This window comes from Fragaria vesca, linkage group LG2 (genome assembly GCF_000184155.1).
Source record: "Fragaria vesca subsp. vesca linkage group LG2, FraVesHawaii_1.0, whole genome shotgun sequence".
Lineage (NCBI taxonomy): Eukaryota > Viridiplantae > Streptophyta > Magnoliopsida > Rosales > Rosaceae > Fragaria > Fragaria vesca.
Window position 1 is genome coordinate 16,637,110 of NC_020492.1, and position 17,994 is coordinate 16,655,103.

At 38.2% G+C, this 17,994-nt stretch overlaps 2 protein-coding genes across 2 annotated transcripts; one reads left to right on the plus strand and one right to left on the minus strand.

Annotated features, from left to right (window-relative positions):
- Nucleotides 1–2,822: 2,822 nt before the first annotated feature.
- LOC101295477 (adenylate isopentenyltransferase 3, chloroplastic-like) lies at nucleotides 2,823–4,151 on the plus strand. The gene is made up of 2 exons (XM_004290624.1): nucleotides 2,823–3,051; nucleotides 3,153–4,151. Exon 2 carries the CDS (start codon nucleotides 3,156–3,158, stop codon nucleotides 4,149–4,151), a length of 996 nt encoding a protein of 331 aa, XP_004290672.1. The 5' UTR covers nucleotides 2,823–3,051; nucleotides 3,153–3,155.
- A 4,957-nt stretch (nucleotides 4,152–9,108) lies between these two features.
- On the minus strand, nucleotides 9,109–17,480 carry LOC101291309. The gene is made up of 2 exons (XM_004292549.1): nucleotides 16,314–17,480; nucleotides 9,109–9,207 (listed from the first exon to the last, which is right to left on the minus strand). The coding sequence occupies exons 1-2, from the start codon at nucleotides 17,478–17,480 to the stop codon at nucleotides 9,109–9,111; spliced, it is 1,266 nt and encodes a 421-aa protein (XP_004292597.1).
- Between the last annotated feature and the right edge of the window lie 514 nt (nucleotides 17,481–17,994).

The window sequence follows — 17,994 nt, forward strand, 5'->3', positions numbered from 1 at the left end:
TATATATATATATATATATATATATATATATATATATATCTCAAGTTCTAACTCGACGTTAATTTCCCCTTTCGATCGATTTCTATTTTACTCTTCCTTTTATTCCTGTTGCAGCGTCTATTTCAGACGTTTCTACCAACATTTAAGCAAAACTTCCCATGATGATCCTCTAAATTTGGCCATGCTTGCATTCCACCGTATAGTGGAGCTTTGGCATTACAAACACAGTGCCTTACCTAGCTGTGTGAAATGCCGACTCATGACTCCATTGCATTCTTTTCTTCTTTCTGTTTTCGGAATTTGCATAATGTGATCATGCTCTTGTGTGGTAGGAGCCACTTGTAATACTCATCAAATGATGATTTGAAGTTACGTAGATCAATTTCCCCATGTAAGCTTGAAATCTATCTCACATTATTGACATTGTACAGGTTGATGGGATGTTGATGCCATGCCTAAAGTAGAAAGTAGCCATTATTTCTATAATGCATGCTTTTCTCTAGTTTTGTTCCAAGTTCATTTCATTGATCCATCTCTCCCTAAAGTCCCCGCGTGATCTGAATAGGCACCTTAGATGTGAAAATTAACATGACATCTCATATGTTCATAGCCCCATAATCGCATATTGCATCTTTTTATGATGGATTGCTATTATTTAAACCAATAAATCCACGATTAGATCACTATAAACGGACACGTAAAACAAAATATTACGTTACTTTTTTGTTTTTTCTTCTAACATAATAGACCGTAAATTACGACAAAAGCGACTAAGTCGAGAGTTAAGAATATAACATGTTGATTATGGAAGAACTTCTAATCTATGAGGATCAAACGATAACTTTCAAATGAACAGTTGAATGTATTTTTAAATTTTAATTGATATTTTCAAAGTCCTCGTTTAGTTCCCTTAACGTTTATCCATTCTAAATGATAACTACATAACTGCATGTCTTGATCAGGGTTATGTGCAAAGATAGTGATCAAGTCACTGAAAACAGTTACAGTACTCTTACAGAGATAAGCTAGATTGTAAACGTGTATTAATATTTTATCTTAACTTTTACAAGAATAGTTTTCAAGATAATATATAGATCAACTATCGACAAATGTAAATTCAGTGGACTCCTAAGAAAATTTGTATACAGAATAAAGGCTGTTATTCTGTATACCCGATCGAATGAGAAAAGCGACCACTGACAGTCGTGATTTGACCATCACTAAAACGACGCTCTCAAAGTTGGAATTTCGTTTTTATTTTTGTTTAATTACAGTGGCAAATGAAAGCTAGCTCTGATCCTTTCCTAAACTAAACTAAACTAAACTAGTTAATTAAATTCATGAGTAGTCATGACTATACTTGATGTTTCTGTATATTGTATTTTTGATTCTGATTCAAACACTACTGGTTTTGTCAAATCCAATCGTATCAGGTCTTCGTTAATAAAGAATGCAGCATTTTACAGTTAGAGTCCAATTAGCGTAACAATCAGTTGTCGTTTTAAGAATCCTACTGGTGCTGCAAATTTAACATTATGGAAGAACAAAATTTTCAGCTTTTTTATTTGTTCATAATTTAGTGGTGGTACAGACCTTACACTTTACAGTACTACTAGCTACTACTCGATGAAAATGACACCATCGATAATGACTCCCATAATTACTATGAATATTGAATAATACTGCGGGTAAATCCTAGTATATTAAGCAAGGAATTTACAAAATATTTCGCTTAATTTTATCATTCTGATTGAGAACTATGTTTCGTCGACCAAGTTAATGCTAACCCTTGCCTCTTAAACCTTGTATCAGACTTTATTTAATTTTCCTTTAATTTTTATAAACATGGAAACTATGATAACTTTTCCCCGCTAAGTTGAGTGGTGATTGTTTGTACGGTGGATTAGCGGGTTAATCCATGTACTTATATGCATGGTGATAGTCAGATTAACATAATATAAGAGGGATAGAGATAAGAAGACACAAAGTTTATAGTGGTTCATCTTCTTTTCTTGGGTTAGATTACATCCACTTAATATGTACTGGAGGTTGGGAACCTAAGTGGCCCCCATAGTATTACAAGTGTTAGTCATTGTGTGTTGAGTAACTGAGAATGATTCTTCTTTTATAGAAGACGGAGGCTCCTTCCTTTACATGTTTTCCATTGTGGGACTAAGGGTCATATTCTAGTCTCTAAACTGTTGTATGAAGGCATGTTGATGAGGCCGAGAAAGTGATTTCCGGGTAAGCTTTTGGCGACATCCGGATACCGTTGCGTAGCTTGTATGTCAGGCTTCAAGATGTATGTCACGGTTGGACCTCATTATAGCTCGTGGGCCCAAAACAAGGGTGTTACTTATGCTTGTTGGCATAGTATACTAGCCATACCAATGGTGATACCAACAGTGATATGTGGTGATCGATTTTTAAGTGTCAATTAAAGTTCTCTCTCTTGTCAAAAGAAATTAGGGTTTTATCTTTTTGAACAAATTATGTTTGCCTACAACTAAGGGCGTCTTAGGCCATCGCTCTTGTGTGTCTCGGATCTATGTACGTAACAAAATTTCTTTTTCTGATAGAGTTGACTTATGTAGATGCGAGATTTCTCTTTTTTATTTTTCGACACTGAAAATAATAAGTGAAACGTTTGAGAAATTTAAAGAAATGTAACTTTTGAAAAAAAAAAGAGAATAGTATTCAAGACCACTATATTTTTTGTTTGTTTGCTTTCTTTTCTCTAATCCACTCAAAAGTCAAAGTTCAGCACCACTTGCCACTTCATCTGTATATATATAAACCCTACACCTCAATCACCCATCGCCACACGAAACTATCAAGGTGGGAATTGAGCTAGCTTTCTACAACTTTTTCGACGACAATTTAGTTTTCCCTCATTAATCGATACTTCATTTCTGGTTGGCACCATTTCGATAAAAGGCAAATATACAAGTGCGCCGTGCTTCTTAGCTTCTCCTAAGTTCTAACTACTGTTTAAAACCCAAACCAACTTCTTCAGCTTGCCACATCTCAGTGATCTCACACACCAACAAGGTACAACGCATTTTAGAATTCAATTAGATCACCTTGCTTTTCTTTCCATTTCTCTTTAATTTTTGCACATATGTTTCTTTTCTTACGTTGTTTGGTTGCAGATCATGACCATGAACATGATGCCAATGTGCAAACAAGCACAGGCGTTACCAAACGTACAACTATCCAATATTGGCGGCGGGCATAGCCACAACCTCCTCGATGTGTTCAATCCCCGCCGCCAAAAGGATAAAGTGGTGATCGTAATGGGCGCCACCGGGACAGGCAAGTCCAAGCTCTCTATCGACCTAGCCACCCGCTTCCCGGCAGAAATCATCAACTCCGACAAAATGCAATTCTACGAGGGCCTTGACATAGCCACCAACAAAATAACACCACAAGAACAACGCGACGTCCCCCACCATTTGCTTGGAGTTTTAGACCCCAATGTGGATTTCTCTGCCGACGACTTCTCTAACGTCACCTGCCTCGCCGTCGACTCAATCCTGAACCGGAACCGACTTCCAATCATCGTTGGAGGCTCGAACTCGTACATAGAGACCTTGGTTGACGGCTACGATAACATGTTCCGGTCCAGATATGACTGCTGCTTTCTCTGGGTGGATGTATCCTTATCCGTTTTGCATTCTTTTGTTTCCGACCGTGTCGATCAGATGGTGGAGAATGGACTGGTGGAGGAGGTGAGAGAGTTCTTTGATCCCAATGCGGATTACACAAAAGGCATCAGAAGGGCCATCGGTGTGCCGGAGTTCGATGACTTTTTCCGGTATGGTCCGTTTTTGGATGATGAAACTAGAGCTGGGTTACTTGAACGAGCGATCAACGAAGTGAAAGACAATACGTGCAAGTTGGCATGTAGGCAGTTGGAGAAGATTCGAAGACTTAGGAATAAAGGGTGGAGTCTGCATCAACTTGATGCCACTGAGGTGTTCCAAAAGCGCGGCAAGGAGTCCCATGAGGCCTGGGACAGGCTGGTTTCGGGGCCAAGCGCCATGATTGTTCGCCAGTTTCTCTACAATAACAAGGCCGAAGTTACCACAAATGCCATTAGGGTTCCGGTGGCAATAGAAACTGCAGCCCTTGCCGCTGCAACTTACTAGACACTCGGCCTAGCTAGCTTACATATTTTAGTATCAGCCCGTTTTTCTATAACATCTCTTTCATAACAGACATATGAGTCATATAAAACGATCGGCCATATGATGGTATCGGAAAATTCTAGCAGCTAGCTTGGAGTCACAATAAATTTTGCAGCAGTATAGTAGTACATTTGGTTAATCTTTTATCATGGTTGGTACATTAATTTGGTCATTCTATATATATTGAAGTATTGAGCTATATATATTGTCAATGTCATGGGAATTTAGTAAGCATTGTCAATGATTATAGCTTAGCTTAATAATTTCATTTGCTTTTTGGAGGAATTGGGATCCATGAAGAAAAGTGTTTTTTATTTATTTTTTTTTAAGAGAAGAAAAGTGGGGTTAATATGTAATGATGATGGGGACAAATATATATGGATGGGAACCTGAGAAATGACGGCTATGGTGTACTGATACCCCTGTAATATTTACTATTTTTGTCATTAAAGAGATTTAATAATGAGGTTAAGAGGTTTAATTTATAATGTAATTGGTCGTACAACTTATAAGTCTGCTCCGTACTCTCATATATCAATTCTCATGAAAATGATTATATGAACTTTCTTTAAGGAATCAGAATCTGGTAGTGGTAAATGAGAAAGATTGATGAGACTGCATGATTTAAGATACATAAATTATATGATGATTTTTTTTTTCTTGGATATGATTGAATAATTGGGAATCAAAAGCAATTAATGGACATGCAGTTGGATGCAAATTAGTATACAAAGATATTTCTTCAAATAATGAGAAAGCAAAGTCATCCGATAGATTGAATCACTAATAATTGACGATGAGTTGTTTGTGATCGAAATGCAATCCTTTATGAGTTCTATGCTATTATATTATTAACTGATATGCTTTGCTTTCTTTTCAAGCATTACACTAATCCTTTTGCAACTGATCGCACATAGGCAATACTGTGGAGCATGATCGTATACAAGCTGAAATGATAAGACAGATGCACCACCCCCACTTATTACAAAGCTAAGAGGATATATATAACAAGATGAAAAGGGTATACACACATGATAGTGGTTTTCAGTTCCAGATTCAAGTAATTACATCTTGTTTACATCGGTTAGAAATTGGAAAAGAAATGTGAGGTGAAGTAACTGTTGTTGAAGTTAATGCTTTCTTAGTCAACATACTAAGAAGAAGCAGGAAATTCATAGCTGCAGGGGGGAGCTGAAGTCGTTACTGCAGTGACTCACTGTAGTGAGATATTTCCAGCTACTTGGTTTATTGTTTACTCCTCCACTTAATCTAGATATTTTGTTGTATGTAAAGTACAATTATAATCTAGTTAATTAGGTGTTTCTAAGATATTTTGTAGGTTACTTTGTACCCTATATAAGGGTTAAACTGCTGTGTAATCTCTAAGAATTTCAGAAGTAAGAAATAAAAGCTGCAAAGTTTTGCTTCAACTTCATCTGTGTTTTCTTCTGCCTCATTTGCTACAGTAAATTGATCTTGATCATATTTTGTTCAAAATACAAAGTAGAGGCTCAAATTCTAACATGGTATTAGAGCCCTGTTGATCATTATCAACTGGGGTGTACCATCTGTTGGATACAAAAAAAAAAAACAAACACTTTTCTTTAGTTTTCTGCTACTACAATGACTACAGTAGAAAATGGTTCAGAAGTAAGAGTTCCTATCTTCTCAAGAGAGAACTTTGATTTCTGGATTATTAAGATGGAAACCATGTTCATATCACGTAATCTCTTGAGCTATGTGAATGGAGGATATGTAGTTCCAGCAGCTGAAGGGATGACAAATGCTCAAAGAACTGAGCTGAGGGCAAATATCAAGAAAGATGCAAAAGCTCTTGGTATTTTGCAAACTGCAGTCACAGATGCTATCTTTCCAAGAATTGCAAATGAGAAAACAGCCAAAGGAGCTTGGGATGATCTGAAGGTGGAGTTCAAAGGCTCAGATAAGGTGAGAGCTGTTAAAGTTCAATCCTTAAGGAGAGATTTTGAATATACTAGAATGAATGAAACTGAGCTGCTAAGTGATTATTGCACTAGATTGACTGATTTAGTTAACCAGATGAAAACCTATGCTGAACCTATACCTGAAAAGAGAGTAGTACGTACAGAAGATCCTTATGAGTTTGAATAGGAAGTATGATGCTATAACAAGTATTATAAAGGAGACTAGGGATATAGACACTCTTGGTGTGCAGGATTTAATGGGGACACTTAAGGCTTTTGATCAGAGGTTGATGAGTTATAATGAACCAACAGAAAAAGCCTTTCAAACACTAAGCCTAAACACAAATAGTGAGCCATCTAGTTCAAATTCCAAAAAGAAAAAGAATTGGAAAGGCAAAGGCAAGAAGTGGGAGGGTAGATCAGATCAGTCAGGAAAAAGAAAAAATGAAGGAGGCAGTAGTTCAAATTATTCGAAGTGTTCAATCTGTGATAAGATGCATATAGGTGAATGTTGGTTTAAGGGGAAGCCAAAATGTTCAATTTGTAACAAGTTTGGTCATGTCAAGAAGGATTGTGACTACAAGGGAAATCAACTGGCTAGCTGCAGTGAAGACCAAAGTGATGCTAGTATGTTCTGTGTCACTTATGCTGCAACCACTACGGTGAATGACAATGTGTGGCTTGTTGATAGTGCTTGCAGTAATCATATAACTGCAAATGCCAACCTTCTCTATGACATTGACTACAACAATATTACAAAGGTGAAGATGGCAAATGGAATATTGGTGGATACAAAAGGCAAAGGAAGTGTTGCTGTTGAAACCAAAAATGGAAAAATGTTCATTAGAGATATAATGCTTGTTCCAAATCTTAATTCGAATTTGCTAAGTGTTGGACAACTCGTTGAGCATAAATATCACCTGCATTTTGGTGATGATACTTGCAAAATCTTTGAGAGAGGAAGTAGCAAGAAGCTGATGGTGGAAATTGAAATGAAGAGGAACATAAGTTTTCCTCTGACTCTCAAGTATGCAACTGAGAGTGCAAGAAAAATGGAGTTGTAGGAAGATCCTTGGCTCTGGCATCAAAGGCTTGGACATTTGAATTTTCAAAGTCTGAAGCTGTTGCATCAGAATGAAATGGTGCAGGGATTGCCAAAAATTAAAGAAGTTACTAAAGTGTGTGAAGGATGTGCATTTGGAAAGCAGCACATTATCTCATTTCCAAAAGGGAAGGCATGGAGAGCAAAAACACCATTAGAGTTGGTCCATTCTGATGTCTGTGGTCCTATGAAAACAATTACTGGGGGAGGTAACATATATTTCCTTACATTCATTGATGATTATTCAAGAATGACTTGGGTTTATTTCCTGAGGCAAAAATCTGATGTGTTCATTGTGCTCAAGAAGTTTTAAGCTATGGTAGAGAGACAATCTGATCTCAAAATCAAGAAGCTTAGATCAGATAGAGGTGGTAAATACACATCAAATGAGTTTGGAGATTTTTGTGCATATATTGGTTTGGAGAGGCAGCTTACAGTAAGCTACACACCGCAGCAAGATGGGGTAGCTGAAAGGAGAAATAGAACAATTGTTGAAATAGCAAAGCCTATGCTGCATGCCAAGAAAGTGCCTTTAGAATACTGGGGAGAAGCAGTTATATTGCGGTGTATTTAATGAACAGACATCCAACTACTGCAGTGTAGGGAATGACACCATTTGAAGCTTAGAGTGGAAGGAAGCTAAGTGTTAATCACTTGAGGGTGTTTGGTTCAATCTGCTATGCACATATCCCAAAGGTGTTGAGAAAGAAGCTTGATGAATCAAGTGAGAAGTCTGTGTTCATGGGATACAGCTTGCACACAAAGGGCTATAGGCTCTATAATCTGAAAAAGAAGAAAATTGTTATCTGCAAAGATGTTCTCTTCAGTGAGAATTCATCTTGGGATTGGAATCAAGGTTCAGTCCAGCAACAATGTGTGCCAGATAATGCTATTCAAGATGAAGATGTTCCAGAAGAGTTGGAACTTAATCCACCGCAACAAACTCCACCTCACAGTCTTGAACAACCCTCACCAGCACATTCAAATGCTCAATCTACACCAAGCTCAACACCAATAAGGATGAGAAGCTTGAATGAAGTGTATGAAAGCTGCAATGCATGCTTATTTGAGCCTGAAAGATTTGAAGAAGCTGTGAAAAAAGATGACTGGAGAACTGCGATGAAAGAGGAAATTGATGTGATTGTGAAAAACAACACATGGGAGCTTGTTGATAAACCAGACAACAAGGATGTCATCGGTTTGAAGTGGATTTACAAAACCATGCTAAATGCAGATGGTTCTGTGCAAAGAAACAAAGCAAGATTGGTGGCAAAAGGGTATTCACAGATACCTGGAGTTGATTTCAATGAAACTTTTGCACCAGTTGCAAGGCATGAGACAATCAGAGGTCTGATTTCCATTGTAGCACAAAAAGGCTGGTTCTTGCCCTAGCTAGATGTCAAATCGGCGTTTCTATATGGAGTGCTGAAAGAAGAAGTATTTGTGGAGCAACCACAAGGTTTCATCATCAAGGGTAAAGAGCAAAAAGTTTACAAGCTAAAGAAGGGTCTTTATGGTTTGAAACAAGCCCCAAGAGCTTGGTACGGTGAGATCGATTCTTATTTCACAGAACGAGGGTTTCAAATGAGTGAAAATGAACATGCTCTCTACACCAAAACTGAAGGTAAATCAAACATACTTATTGTCTCTTTATATGTTGATGATTTGGTATTTACTGGAAGTTGTGAAAAAATGATTTCAAATTTCAAGTCTGATATGATGAGGAAATATGAAATGAGTGATTTGGGAATCTTGCATTATTTTATGGGAATTGAAATTGTTCAAGCAGTGAAGGGAATCTTTTTTTCTCAAAAGAAATATGCAAAGACAATTCTAGAGAAGTTCAAAATGCTGGGTTGCAAACCTCTAGTTGTCAATGAAAAATTTTCAAAAGAAGATGGAAGTGGTAAAGCTGATGAGAGTTTATACAGAAGTTTAGAGGGAAGTTTGCTTTACTTGACAGTAATAAGACCTGATATTATGTATGCTGCAAGTTTGATGTCCAAATTTATGCACAATCCTACCAAGATTCACTATGGGGCTGCAAGGAGAATCCTTAGATACATTCAAGGTACAATGGACTTTGGAATTCTGTATGAGAGGAATGTGGAACCAAAACTCTTTGGCTTTTGTGATAGTGATTGGGGAGGAAGTGTTGATGATTTAAAAAACACATCTGGATATACTTTTACACTTCGAACTGGGGTATATTCTCTTGGGCTTCAAAGAAGCAAAAATCAGTAGCCTTGTCTACAGCTGAAGCAGAGTATGTATCTGCATCAATAGCCACTTCACAAGCAATTTGGCTCAGAAGAGTCATTGAAGACTTTGGTGAGAAGCAAGCATCTGCAACAACCATTCTCAGTGATAACAAGTCTGCAATTGCCATGAGCAAGAACCCTGTGTATCATAGTAGGGCAAAACATATTGCCTTGAAGTTTCACTACATCAGGGATGCAGTTGATAAGAATGAGATTGATTTGGTGTACTGCAATACAGATGACCAAGTTGCAGATATTTTCACCAAAACTCTACCAAGAGAGAGGTTTAAATACCTCAGAGGCCTGCTAGGAGTGCAAAAGCAAAAGTATTAAGAGGGAGTGTTAAAGTTAATGCTTTTCTTAGTCAACATACTAGGAAGCAACGGGAAATTCATAGCTGCAGGGAAGCTGAAGTCCTTACTGCAGTGACTCACTGCAGTGAGATATTTCTAGCCACTTGGTTTATTGTTTACTCCTCCACTTAATCTAGATATTTTGTTGTATGTAAAGTACAATTATAATCTAGTTAATTAGGTGTTTCTAAGATATTTTGTAGGTTACTTTGTACCCTATATAAGGGTTAAACTGCTGTGTAATCTCTAAGAATTCCAGAAGTAAGAAATAGAAGCTGCAAAGTTTTGCTTCAACTTCATCTGTGTTTTCTTCTGCCTCATTTGCTATAGCAAATTGATCTTGATCATATTTTGTTCAAAATACAAAGTAGAGGCTCAAATTCTAACAACTGTAAAAAGCGAGTCTTCGAGCATCTTGTTTATAGTTATAGTGGCCGGGGAAACCATAATGTGTGGTTTCACGCCGCTGCGCACAAACACCGCACTTGGGGCAAGTGTGCTGTGGAGATGGGCCGGGGTTTCAAAGTGAACAACATGGGGGCGCAAGTGCATGCGCACTGCTCTCTCCTTTAGTCCTTTTCAAGGTTTCAGAGAGAATCCATGTTTGTCTTTCTTTTGTTTCATGCATAATAATCGATCCGTGTTTTACTCAATAAGGAAACTCCATCAGACCAAAATAGAAACAAATTGCAAAACTTGTTATCTCGGATACCACTGTCATTTTCATGATGCATTGCAATATTGTTCTGTTTTTCTGGGATTCTATAGCTCCCATAGAATTGTTCTTTACCTTGCAACAAGCACTTCCAGCTTGGAAAAATCAGATTCTTGTTCATGGACCAGCACACTGCACACGGATCATACACACAAAGGAAAAGAAAAAAGATCGAAGAAAAGGTTTTTGGCCCTAATTATTAAGTCTAAATTGTAGAAAATCATGGACGTACAGGATAAAGCATTCTATTCTTGTCCAAACTTTTCAGATAAAAAACAGAAAGGAAAAAAAGGGGCTCTCTTAGCTTGTTCCATTTTACAGAAAATAATTAATATCTGGGAGAACATCTTTTAGGTTTTTTATTACCCAACAAAACCATATATATCCTAGTACGGACACCATGAAACTTGTAAGTTCTAACTAACGAACTACGAATGTGCACGATGGTCAAAATAGACTAGGTTGTGCTTAACGAGCAGAGAATATTATTGCATGAATTCAAAAGGCAAATAAAAAAGAAAAAAGAGAGAAAATGCAGAGAATAAAGTTATGGGGGTGAGAATCGTGAGAAGAGAATGAATGGGGGGAACGACTTCGATACCTAGCTACTTGTACACAACCCAATTTGTTAGTCAATTATTCTTCTTGAAAAATATAAAGCTTAAATTTCGAATAAGCTAGCTCTTCGATCAATCAGTCACCATCTTGTAGATTAGAAGAACCTTATATTTGTGTGGGTGTGTTATCAGCATAATGAAAGACTCCATTACCAATTTCCCATTTGCATGGGGTCTAGATTATTACAGCTTTGAAGACAATTCGAGAGTTTGAAACTATTCATGGACACCAATGGTCATTGATAATTGTTTCATAGTACTGTTGATTTTACTAGTCTTTTTTGTTAATTCTGATGATTTTACTTGACTGTAGAAAAATGTTATGAAATTGTTCCAAAAAGAAAAGAACTATGTTATCGAAGTTGTTAATAGTTATTTACTTCATAATCAAAGTTTTTATGCTAGCTACTTCAATATTTTGTTAGGTTAAAGTCAACACTGATGGTGCTTGGCGTAGCTCTTCGGGCCAAGTGGGTTATGGAGGCAAGCCTATGGAGGCATATTTTAAGATTTTAGAGGTGGATTTCTTGGTTCTTTTTACTTCAATTTTAATATGGCAAGTTCGGTGGCAGCATAGGTTATGGCAGTCATAAATGCTATTTAGCTAGCATGGGCACGAGATTGGAAACATGTATGGTTGGAGGTTGATTCTTCCTTAGTTATTACTTTTCTTCGCTAGTTGCATTTAGTGCCTTGGCAGCTAAGGGTTGAGTGGAGGAATTGTTTACATTAGATATCACATATGCATTTCCGTTCTTCCCATATTTTTCGTGAAAGTAATCAAGCAGCAGATACTTTTGCTAACTGCGGCCTTTCTTCAAATGGTTTGATTTGGTGGGATTTGCCTCCTCATTTCATTCTATCTCATTGATGTAGAGATTATATGAGACTCCCTAATTTTTGTTTCCGATAGTTTACTTTATTGTTAGATATTGGTTTTTGTTTATTTGTCTATTAGAGCTTAGTATCATTTTAATAACTTTTCTTCTTAAAGAGTTAGACATTATGTCCTCCTTACTTTTGTATTCTTTTATTGTTCATTTTAAATGAAACTCAATAGAAGTTTGGGCATCTAACCCGTCCCCTGTTCATCGAAAAAAATTGTGATGCTAGCTAGCTAAGATCGAAATGTTAATGCATGCATGCAAGCTGGTTTGATTGCTGATTCTAATTCTATGGTTTTAGTTCGTCATGGCATGGGAAGAGTAATTAGTAAAATCAAATTCTTGTTGAGTCGCAAATCCCAGCTGGTACTTAATCGTCTCATATATATTCTTTTAATGTAAGCGAGGAGAAAATTGACCTTTGAACTCGATCTTTGAACTCTTTTTGTGGACGAGACGAGTTCTGTGATACATTGCTCCTGATTCATGCATGGATGTGAGACGATCCAAGGCCAGTTTTTTGGGTGTAACTCTCATAATTAACTTACCCCACAGAAAACCCAGTAGTGAAACATTCTTGAGAAACATATATCGATAAGGTAATTAGAGTTTCTGAATACGTACTGTTCCTCTTCACCATGCAACAACAAACAAAAGAAAATGCTCAAAATTATTAAATTTGTAGGCAACTAAACAAGACCAGACTATAACAACATTCACTATCACAATTCGACGATTTAAACCACATATTACCAAACATAATAAGAACACTATAAGTAAAGGAAATTCTCTATTAAGTTACGAGAACCGGCAGGCTGCTGCTGCTTCATGGATGCGGGCAAGTGTATGTGATGTTGCAGGATGTTCCAATATAAACAGAGTAAGTGTGTGCAGGCTTAAGCAGGAAGGTTGGCAAGCGCAGGAGCAGCTCACAGACACACTGGTTATCAAGCTGGGTCAACCATTTGCAGCAATTATCTTCTTGGGGTGTCATGGATCTTTGTGACCTATGATGGTGCCCGCGCCTGCGCTTGTGTCTACGGTGACGCTGTTGTTTGCGACTGTGCCCATGTCCGTGGTGTTCGCGCCCGTGTCCATGGCCGTGGCCGTTGCTGTGGCTGTTGCTGTGGCCGTGGCCGTGACTGTTTGCTCGAGCAGCACCATCACCACCACCACCACCACCACCGTCATTACCACCACCATCACGACCATTGTCATCGTCGTCATCACGACCATCATCATTGTCGTCGTCGTCATCATCATCGTCGTCGTCGTCATCGTCGTCATCATCATCAGGGGGTGAAGGGGAAGGAGGGGAAGGAGGTTGTGGAATAGGCGGCATTGGACCATATGGCAGCAGTGAACATGCATAGCTAGCTAGCGCGAATTGGGACGCACAGAGCGGGCGGGGAGGAGCATAATGCTGCGCCTCCATGTAGGGCAGCAATAGCAGGGTTGCTGCAAACAAGGTAAGAATCTTCTTGACATTCTCCATCATCTTGTGCTGTGTATTTTAGGCGTTTTAGGCCAAACCTTCTATTTATACACTAAATGCTTTCATTAGCTGCTTCTTGTTTTTCTTTGGTGTAGCTAGCTCCTGGTTGTGGGGGTTATTAAGTAGTGGGATTACCAAGAGGATGATGAGTTTGGTTCGGAATGGTTTACTCTTTCTCTTCATTCTCTTTGTGTGAAGAGCCTGTTAGGTGACGTACAGACTCTTATATATATGCTTTGCACAACTCACCTCACTCCTACCAGAAAAACAAGGGGGAATTCTTTAATTGTTTCAAATTTCTACAATTAGTTGAAATCTCTGCCAATTTAGCTGAAAGTAATGAATTTCTTAGGAATAAACTATCTTACTGCTTAGTTAAAGCAACATGGAGATCATGTCAAAGATGCAGGTATTAAGAAAAGAACACAATAAAGGCTCTGTTAGCAAAATCATTCAAGTAAAAGAAGAAACGGAACCATATATTGGACGTCTGTAAATGATTAAGCGAAGCATGATTTTTTGGTTTGTGAAAATATGCTAATCCTGATATTGATCACATTGATTTCATGCCAGTCTCCTGAAGGACCTGAACAGCTGAACCACCTCGGTCATTACAAAGTTCATGCGGAACTAATGCAGAAGTGAATGGAAATGAAGCTAAAAAACATTTCAATTCAATTATACAAATGGCATATAAGTATCTGATGTCCCTAATATTAGTCAATTCATCACAAAAATCCCAGATCTAGTGCCTCTGTAACAGAGACATGCCCTCCAGCAGCTACTTGTCAGCACATATACATGTCTAATAATAAAAATTGCATCTTGATAATAATTTTCTACTTCTAACTCCAGAATCGGACCAAATCAGATGAACTACTTCTGCTCAAATAGATCATGTTTCGTTGCAGATTCCACCTCATGCTTAGCTGATTTAGCAAACTGACAGAAGCAAAGTTCAAAATGAGGATCTGAAAACAATTAACATGCCTACCAGATAACTATGAACAATTTGAAAGTTTTATTGTATTCATGTAAGTTGCAAGCATGCAAAAGAAATGGTCCCAATAGCAATATACTAATGTTGTAGAAACCAGCAGAAATCTGCACAGATATAATATTGTGCAGATATAAAAATAGGACTTGTATAGTTTAGCATAAAAGATTGAAGAGAAGAAAGTTGATTCACCCTTCCATTGAAAAGACTAAAAGAGCAGTTAACCAAGAACCACTGTAGACTTCACATGAATATGGGTTGGATTACTACAAAGCATCATTATACAAGACCACAAAACAGAAACCCTCTTCAAGACAGAATACTCTATATATACACAACCATGATCATCCAATACTTCAACTTATTTTTCAGCTCAAAATCAACAGACATTCTAAATAAATATTAAATATTAATTTCTCAACCTGTCATCACCATATATCTGGTTGCAAAACTCAGCCTACTTAATTAACACCATTTCATTTCCAAAAAAAAAAAAAAAAAAACCCAATTCTCTGCACCTCTTCTTTATTTATCCCAGCCAACGGCTCTATTCTTCTTCTTAACCTATTTCCTTTGCAACTGCACCTTCTCTTCTCCGCTCTCTCCTGCTACCCTCCAACAGCTCAACATCTTTTCCCCATCCCCGACAATGGCTCCTGATCAATCAACTGGTCATCCTTGTAAACGTCCTTAAGCACTGTCTTCATGGTCTCCCTGACACAGAATATCCTGGAGTGCCATATGAATACATTCGAGAGTGCAAATAAAAACCTATAGTCATCGCAAAATTTTACTAACATGGGCACAGGAATCTCTTCCGTAAAGATTAAAGACAACAGTAACAACTTATAGTAGTTTGCTCTGTTATACATTTCTGAGAAGCTTGACCCTAAAGTGATACATAAATCCAGTCCACTCAATCACTAATCAACTCCCTCATTTCCTTCTTGAACAAAACCCTGGTTGAAGCTGATAATTCATCATTAAAGTTTGCAGATCAGGTGCCTAGTATATCACAGTAAGCTGTGTTGAGCATTCTCTTCAGAAGCTACTTGTCAGAATGTAAACATATGTTTGAGATATCGAAGTCCACCTTAATACATACATTTCTCTACTCATAACTCGAGATTAATGCCTAACTAGATCAAGTTTTGTTGAAATAGTGTAATGTAGCAACTACATACTTGTCCTGGTTAAGGGTGGGATATAATGGATTGCCTAAGTTTCAACATCATGAGCATGGCAGTGGCAAAGTTCAAAATGGGATTTGAGAAAGGATGCAAAATATTCATTCATATTAACTATCACCATTATCTATAGTCAGGGAATGTACGAGCATACTCACAAATGTTCCCTCAGTCATTGCCTATAATTATTGTACAGTCCAACCAAAATATGCATACATAATATAAATGAGGGGCCTTATAGGGCAAAATAAAAGATAACAGGATGAAGATAACAATTTCACCTTCCATTTTAAAGGATTAAGACAACAATTTTACCAAGAATCACTATAAATTTTAGATGAATGAATTACTACAAAGTACATTATACAAGACTATCAAAAAGAAACCTCCTCCTATAGAGACTGCTACAATCGTACACAACCATGATGATTCAATACATGAACTATTAGCTCAACACCAATGGAGTTATCAACAAACAGAAGAAATTATTTCTACTTACCTGCCAGCATTGCCCTTGCTGATTACCATCATTCTTTGTACCTGCGCTTTACCTATTCATCATTCCTCACAGCCATTTCCTTAACTTCTTCCCGTTGCAACCGCAACTGCTCTGCACTCTCCCGCCATCCCTCCTCCAACAGCTCAACAAACTTATCCTTAATCTGTAGCAGCGGATCCCGATCAATCAACTGGTCATCCTTGTAAGCTTCCCTCAGCACAGCCGTCTTGATCCCTCCTTTCTGCGACACATAGAACAACCCCGAATGCCTTGTAAATACATTCGGAAACGCATTTGAAAACCTATACTCATCACAGAATTTCCCCAATATGGGCACAGGCATCCTCTTCAACAAAGACAAAGACAACAACTCATGGAAAACCCCAACCGTCCTCTTCTCCATCTCCGGTGACGCTTGATCCAACTTCGACACATCCTCATACGGCGATATATGCTCCAACTCCATCCAATCCCTAACCCACTCCCTCATTTCCTTCTTCAACACACACCCCTGTGGAAGCTTGTAATAAAAGTTAGGCCGGACCCGGATCCCTGTCAAGCTTGACTCCTCCTCTGCTCTCCTCTCAATAACCGATTTTGCAAACTCCGGGTTCCAATCAACCAACTCCAAGAATGATTTCCCCTGACCGGAACCCCCAACTACCCGGAAATACTCCGGATATTTCGGCACCAATGTCACCATAAAATCATTAGGAAACCCGAATTCCCTCTTCACATCAACCAATTTCTCAGCACTAACCACCTTATTCTTCGCAATCATCAACAATTTACACAACTTAGCCACAATCAAACCCTCATTCTCCACACAAATCCTCTTCTCTTCATCAAGAAACTCCCTAAGTTTATCACCAACCCTAATAAACTGAACCTTTTCTGTCTTGGGTTTGATTCTATCGTAATAAACCTCAAACAAACCTGGGTTTTGGGCGATGAAGGTTGTTGCTTTGGTTCTGAGGCGCAGTCTTTCGCGGCGTTTTTCGAGGTAGCGGAGCGGGATTTTCTGGCCGGGCTCGTTTAGGACCTCCTTGACGACGCGGGCGCAGAGCTTGTACGGCTTGTCGTGCTCTATGGCCTGGTCTAGCTTCGGGTCTTTGCGCCACGCGACTTTGAGGCTGGAAATGGGTTTGATGTGGAGGTGGAGTTCTGGGTTCGTGTGGGATACTCTCACGTAGCTGTGGAGATAGGAGGAGAGGGTGGTTCGAGACTTGGAGAGCATTTTGGAATCAGAGAGACTGAGCCACTGGGAGAGTGGAAACGACGACTTCCGGAGAAGGGTTCAGGGTTTATGGTAGCGGCAACTCTAATGGACTGAGTTGCAACAATTTAATATTTATTGGGAACATACGGAATATTATAAATGTTATTTTGCACATTGATCCCTTTATTAAGGTTGCTAAGATTATTTTCGCACATCAGTCCTTTAGATGGTTATGAATTACAGAAATTACAGCTCTCATCAATGTTTTACATGTTACACATTACACAACATTATGATTATGGAGTTTCAAAGCACTTATGGGTTGCATCTTGAAAAGGGTAGCTATCCGGATCAAGACTTTGGTGGAAGTTATTGGGAAGATTGCTTCTCTGTTCACTTTCATAAGGTTTAGACATATCCGGACGGAGGTTAAATTTGCGGCACATAGATTAGCAAGTTTTGATCTTCATGATTGTTTTATAGTAATTTGGTTTAGTTGTGTCTCTATTTATATGTTTTATGTGTTTCGTTT